Source organism: Anas acuta, chromosome 1 (genome assembly GCF_963932015.1).
Source record: "Anas acuta chromosome 1, bAnaAcu1.1, whole genome shotgun sequence".
NCBI classification, from domain to species: domain Eukaryota; kingdom Metazoa; phylum Chordata; class Aves; order Anseriformes; family Anatidae; genus Anas; species Anas acuta.
The window spans coordinates 78,363,516-78,369,869 of record NC_088979.1 but is presented as its reverse complement, the minus strand read 5'-3'; the positions used below and the strand labels follow the sequence as shown (position 1 = coordinate 78,369,869).

Sequence of the window (6,354 nt, the reverse complement as noted above, 5' to 3'; positions counted from 1 at the left end):
CTGCATATGCATGGGTGTATAAATTGCAGTCTGCAGGTCCATTTCTGACATAATTTTATTTCATAGTTTGGGGAGTTTATTTTCTTAAACCTGTGTGTGTGTGCATTTGCAGGCATGCATTCATGTATGTAAACATGTAGGAAAGTAACAGAAACCAGGCCAGGAGCTGTGCAGAAGATAAGAACTTCATTTCATGGAAGTTTCTACGTTTCAGCAGTTTCCACTGTTACAAGGCTCAGAGCTCTCAAAATGTATAACAAAAAACAATAAAATAGGACAGCCTCTCCTTGCCATTATTAACTATATAGGGAACTTGGAAAATCCCTGTTTTCTGTATGCTTAAAGCTAGATAAGATGAATCCCCTGTAATATTTTATCAAGTGGTGTATCATGACCTTGTCAGTTGCCCTAGATTCTCCTTTTGATATCTTTGTACCCAGTACTGTTGTCCTGTATCTGTCTCTAGTCTTCACTTTCACCAGCTGATATATTTTATTCAGAATCTTAGACATGTAGCATGTACTTCACAAAACAATGTGTTGACTTTAAATACCAGCAGATTGCAAACAGGCAATCTCAGCACCTCTCTGCAATCATACATAAAATAAATGTTATTAGCATTAAATATAAAAGCTCCAAATTGTGGAAAAGCTAGGTTCAACATTGAATGACACCACAAAATTCTGAGAACCTATATACAGACTCTTTCTGTCATGTGGTGAGATCCTGAAAAAAAAGTCTACCCATTCTTCCCTCCTCTGCTATGCGCTTTCAGTGGAAACCTGGGTGGAGTTTAGAAACCTGAGGATAGATGGCTAGTGCCACTTTAGATGCTCTAAGGTAAACTGCCTTGTATCCAGCCACCCTTGGAGCAGTGGCAGCAGAAGGAGTAGGCGTGTTGATACGACTTGTCAGAGCTTCTGTCTAGAGGGATACGAATACACTCGGTGACTGGGCCAGCAGAAAGCTCATGAAAATGAAGAAGTGGAAGTGCAAAGTTCTGCACTTGTTGTGGTGTAACCCTATGTATTGATGCAGGCTGGGAACTGAGTGACTGGGTAGCAGCCCTACCAAAAAGGAGCTGAGAGCTGTGAACGACACCAGGTTGAACATGAGCCAACAGTGTGTGGCTGCTGTGAATGAAGGAAATTGCAGACTGGAATTCACTAGGAGGAGCATGACCAGCTTGTCAAGGGAAGTCGTTATTTTCCTCTGTGTAGTGGTTTAACCCAGCTGGTAGCTAAACACCACACAGCCGTTTGCTCACCCTCTCTCCTCCCTCTCTGGGATGGGGGAGAGAAACGGGAAAGTAAAGCCCATGGGTTGAAATAAAAACAGTTTATTAAGACAGGAAAATGATAATAACAATAATAATAATAACAACAATGATGATAATAGTACTACTACTAATAATGTGTACAAACAAGTGATGCACAATGCAATTGCTCACCACCCGCTGACTGATGCCCAGCCTAACCCCAAGCAGTCCGGCCCCCTCCCCTGGCTAGCCACCCCTATATATTGTTTAGCATGACGTCAGATGGTATGGAATACCCCTTTGGATAGTTTGGGTCACCTGTCCTGGGTCTGTCCCCTCCCAGCTCCTGCTGCACCCCCAGCCTGCCCGTTGGCAGGACAGAGAAAGAAGCTGAGATGTCCTTGGCTTGGTGTAAGCACTGCTCTGCAACAATTAAAACATCGGGGTGTTATCAGCACTCTTCTCATCCTAAGCCAAAACATAGCATTCTACCAGCTACTAGGAAGAAAATTAGCTTTGTCCTAACTGAAACCAAGACACTCTGTTTTCCACCAGTGAGACAACTCTGCAATAACTTTTTGGTGGCTCCTGGTTCAAGAGGGACGTGGAGAAACCAGAGAGCTTTTATAGAGGGCTCCCACGGATGAAGGGCCTATAGTACATGTCCAATGAAGAGAGGCTGAGGTGGCAGGCCTTGCTGAGTAAGGCAAAGAAAAAGCTACAGAGAAACCTCGTAACTGCCTACAGCTACCCATTTGCTCAGTCCTCTGTAGAGTCAGGGTGTATATGTATAACGGGGCAGTAGGCTGAGGCTTAGGACGTTCAGTATGCACCTGGAAAGGAAAAACTGTTCATGAGGAAGGTATACAGAGCTGGGACAGGATGCCTATACCACACTATGAAAGCCTGTGGGATCGCCTTCCTGGAAAGTGTTCAGGGTTCAGGTAGATAAAGATATGTTGGCACAGTCCTTGGGAAAGTCTCGGTCTGTGTGTGAAGTTCGGTAGATGACCTCTAGAGGTCCCTTCAGCCAACATTTCCACGATTCCGTCCCTTGTAGGTCTTTACTGATCTGAGACAAAAACCAACTAAAGACAATTCAAAATGGTAGACAAATGATACTGGTTAGCTGCAAATTACACAGGAAAGTAAAGGAATGGAAACATTTTTTTTCTTTGAGTTGTCTATACCACATATCTCATTGCCATAATATCCCTAAACCTTAGTACTTTAGCTGAACTTTAAGATAAATAATTCAACTACATGTAGTTTTCTCACTTACAGTGCAGCAACAGAAATGGGGAATGACAAATCTGAAAAAAATTAAATAATGTAATTAGACATGCCAGCCATCTTCGGATCTGTTGTTAAGATTAACATTTCCATTAAGACAAAGCTTTCATTTCAAAGCAATTAATTTTAAAAGCTGTGCTATAAATCAAAAGACCACAATTCAGAATTGTTAATATATAAAACCACTAAAAAATATAGCAGGATGTTGGAAGGACAGAAATAAAAAGACAACGTTTATATTAAAAAACAATCCCCATACATCAGCCCCAATGTCATTTCCTCACCCTGCCTGTCCTTGGGGCCCACCCTTCACTCATATGCTGTCCTTTAAACGGGTCTGCACCTCTTCCTTGAGGCATAGGCAATGTCATTCCATGCCCAGCCTCTCTCTCAGACCATACAAGCCTCCCATGACCCCCTCCCCCCCCCCCCCCCCCCCCCAAGCTGTGTGTAGTCACACACGTAATTATTTTCATGGTCCCGGATGCTATTTCCCCAGAAAGACACACTGCTCCCATTGTAGACAGGCATGTGCTCTGCAAGGGAGCTTTCAGTGGAGGGACTAGGCAACAACAAGAAGCACAGGCACCAGAGCCCCAGACTGGCCCTGGGTCTTCATTTCTTTCTCCCCACTCCTCACATGTCTGCACCCTGCATTTCTTACTCCTTAGGCTCAGTTTAGGCTCAGCACCTCTGGACAGGTGCTGGCCCCAGCTCAGACTTGAGCTGCAGAGGCGTCCCCATTAAGGCTGGGACAGCTCCACCAGGGCAGCTGGTAGGCAGCAATTGCTCCAGCTCCTAGAGGGGACTCACAAAGACTTAGCTCAACTCTAAGGAGAGAGGAGATGATATATATATATATATATATATATTTTTTTTTTTTTCTTCCAGAAATTGCTTTATTTTATAACCCCTTCTTTTCATATACATTAGATCAGCATTTTACAAATGTCAGTGTCTAAGTTTAGACTACTCTGTTATGGTTAAGTAACTTCAGACATATTTGGTATCTCTAGACAGAATGAAGTTAGTGTTAATTAGCATAGTGCTATGAGCAATTGAAAGTTGGGAGTTCTTATTTAAGAACTCAGTGTTAACATTAGGAACCAGATTTCATCTCATCACTAGTAAAATATCTGGCTAAGCAATTATATTAATAACATTTTCAGTTCTTCTAAAATTTTAGCTTCTCAGGTTTTATAGAGATCAGCATAATTTACCACCTACTATTGTAATGGCTACAAAATTCTGCAAAAACATTTTTTTTTCCATTTTCTAAGTGCAGCAGGAAGCAATAACACTCCAAAAAAACTCTTTATATGTAGCTAAGCTGCAAATATCTTAGATACATAGTTTAGAATAAATTCCAAACCAAACACATACCCTGAGGGCCAAAATTAAAATCAATACTACTAGTAAACAAACTGATATAATAGAAATTTCTAACTAATTGAAAGCAAGGCTGTAAGTTCTTATGTTACTGTTGCAGCAGTTCTAAATTTGACCTCAGGCATCAGCTTCAAGGGATTACAAAGAAAAAAATACATTCAGATGAGTTATGATAATCAGAAAACCTAACAAGCATGAATTTCCCTATTTACATTTCCAGTTAAGGCCAAACAATGACAGCTTGGAAGCAAGGAAGGTGTATACACAGTTGCTGTATGGCTCAGTGTCTGCGAAGTCCTTTGAGACAATGCTAACAGAATGAATTATATTCTTCCACAGCATCCTTCCAGATTCTATCACCTGCAGCATATCATAAAAGCTTTCTCCATACACTTCTTGGTCAGCTCCCTGATTAAGTCAGAAAAAGACTAATATACAGAATAATAGAGATGGTTAATGTCAGGAAGAGTTCATATTTAATTCTCTCACAGAAGACAGTTGATATGAAACCAGTATGCACAGTCATCAGTCTATGAATCTTCTTTTTCAAGCCCTGCTGTCTTCTCTCAGTGCCTCAAAAAATGATAGAAGCTGAAAAAAGGCAGGACGCTTTTCTGGTAGCTGAATAAAGCAAAGATGATAGATACAGTTATTTACTTTTGAAATCATTCAAGAACTGCAGTCTGCATTTTTTTTCCTTGACTTTAGCATGAAGAAAACAGAGGGACAATGATGTTTAAAGGGTAAAGAAAATTAAAGTTATTTTGTATATTTTCCTTATATTGTGGTGGTTAATATTCTTCCTTTCCATTAACATGTCCTACAGTAAGTTTTTCTTTTTTTTTTTTCTTTCTTTCTTTCTTTTTTTTTTTTTTTTTTTTTTCTGTCAGTTATATTTAAAAAACTATCATCACTGTCATTTCGTGGTATCACCAACAATATGCCAAATGGTCCTTTTTTGCTAGTGATAAACAAGTCATGGTTCATAGAGAACAGACTAAAATTTAGTTGAGGAGGAAAAATAAATCAGGATTAATTCTTGGCACAGCAGACACAAATCTTTAAAAATAATACGAGCGTGTTCAGCATTTGATTCACAACTCATAGAAGAATCACAGATGGGATAACACAACCTTCCCATAAAAATAACCCCAGTGGGGTTGCACAGCTTTAGTGATCTAAAAATGTAGAGATCTATCTAAATTATTTAAGGCACATGTATATGAATAGAGACAAGTTAATTCTATAATGGCTAAGATAGAAAGGACAAATGACCATAGGGAGGTATAGCAGTAATGGTCCTGTAATCATGGAAAGAATTTAGACAATTACCTTGGATCAGGACTCAAATTTTAGAACAGTAAAATTAGGTGAGAATAAACTCACCCTGCATATTATGTTGACAATCAAGCATGTTTTAATGTTATTTACTTAAATTTGTGGTTCTGAGGAGAATCTTCTTTTATGTCCTATTTCTTGTGCTTTCTCCTCTTATTGCTAACAAAGTCCTGAACTAGACTGTTATATGCAATGTACTACATACAAAGCAAGGCTTTTATAAGAGAATTTACCATTTTGAACATTAATTCAGCTGTGAATCCCAGTAACTCCTACTAATTTTTTTTTCCGCAGTTAATATATGCAGTTATACATACCTCATGCCAGCAGTTGTACATTATCTGGTAGGTGATGTCTGAAACCAGTTGTGGTCTATAAAGTCTGTATCCCTGCGAAACTTTCTCAATCACCTGCATGTTATCATACAGCTCGTAGGGCTGCTTTCCCAAAGTGAACACCTCCCACATTAAGATACCTGCCGAAATATTCACAGCAATGGAAGACAAGAAATGAAAGTCAAGAAAGGCAAGGGAATCCTTTCCCAGAACAAGATGCACACGGAATGTGTAACCAACTCCACTTATTCATATTAATTAATTCATAAATTAATTCATAAAAACAGCCAGCTTTGTTAGAACTATTTTGTTGTAACTAAACATGTGATACAAACAGTAAAGTAAAAAAAAAAAGTACTATTTTTATTTTATTCACAATATTTATTATTAAGACTGACAGTAAAGATTTTTTTTTCCACTGAGAAATTTATTGGATTTTCAACTTCTCTCCAGCTTGACAACTCAAGCATTGTAGTGTCACAGTGAGATCAGAATAAAATTGTATCTGAATTCCAGCTTTCCCTGATGAAAGCATTAAGTAGCCAAGATTATTTGTTCTCAGACATCTACTTTTGGGATATGAATGCCAAATGTTCAGTTCTTTAGCCCTTCAAAGATACATGAATTTAAAACAACTAAACAAGAACTGATGGATTCAGCTCTTCCTTTGCTTCCACTGCATCAATGGATAGTGGTAAAATGAGAAAACACCTTCTAAGGAAAAATAGTGTTTCCCATTGA

General features: G+C 39.0%; 1 protein-coding gene across 1 annotated transcript in view; it reads right to left on the bottom strand.

Moving 5' to 3' along the window:
• Window positions 1-400: 400 nt before the first annotated feature.
• Window positions 401-6,354, bottom strand: part of BMX (BMX non-receptor tyrosine kinase) — a 30,607-nt gene continuing 24,653 nt past the window's right edge. The window contains exons 18-19 of the mRNA XM_068683599.1: window positions 5,596-5,753; window positions 401-4,561 (exon numbers count right to left, since the gene is read on the bottom strand). Of these exons, the coding sequence (XP_068539700.1) occupies window positions 4,487-4,561; window positions 5,596-5,753 (233 nt within the window). The 3' untranslated portion in view covers window positions 401-4,486. The remainder of the gene's footprint in view (window positions 4,562-5,595; window positions 5,754-6,354) is intronic.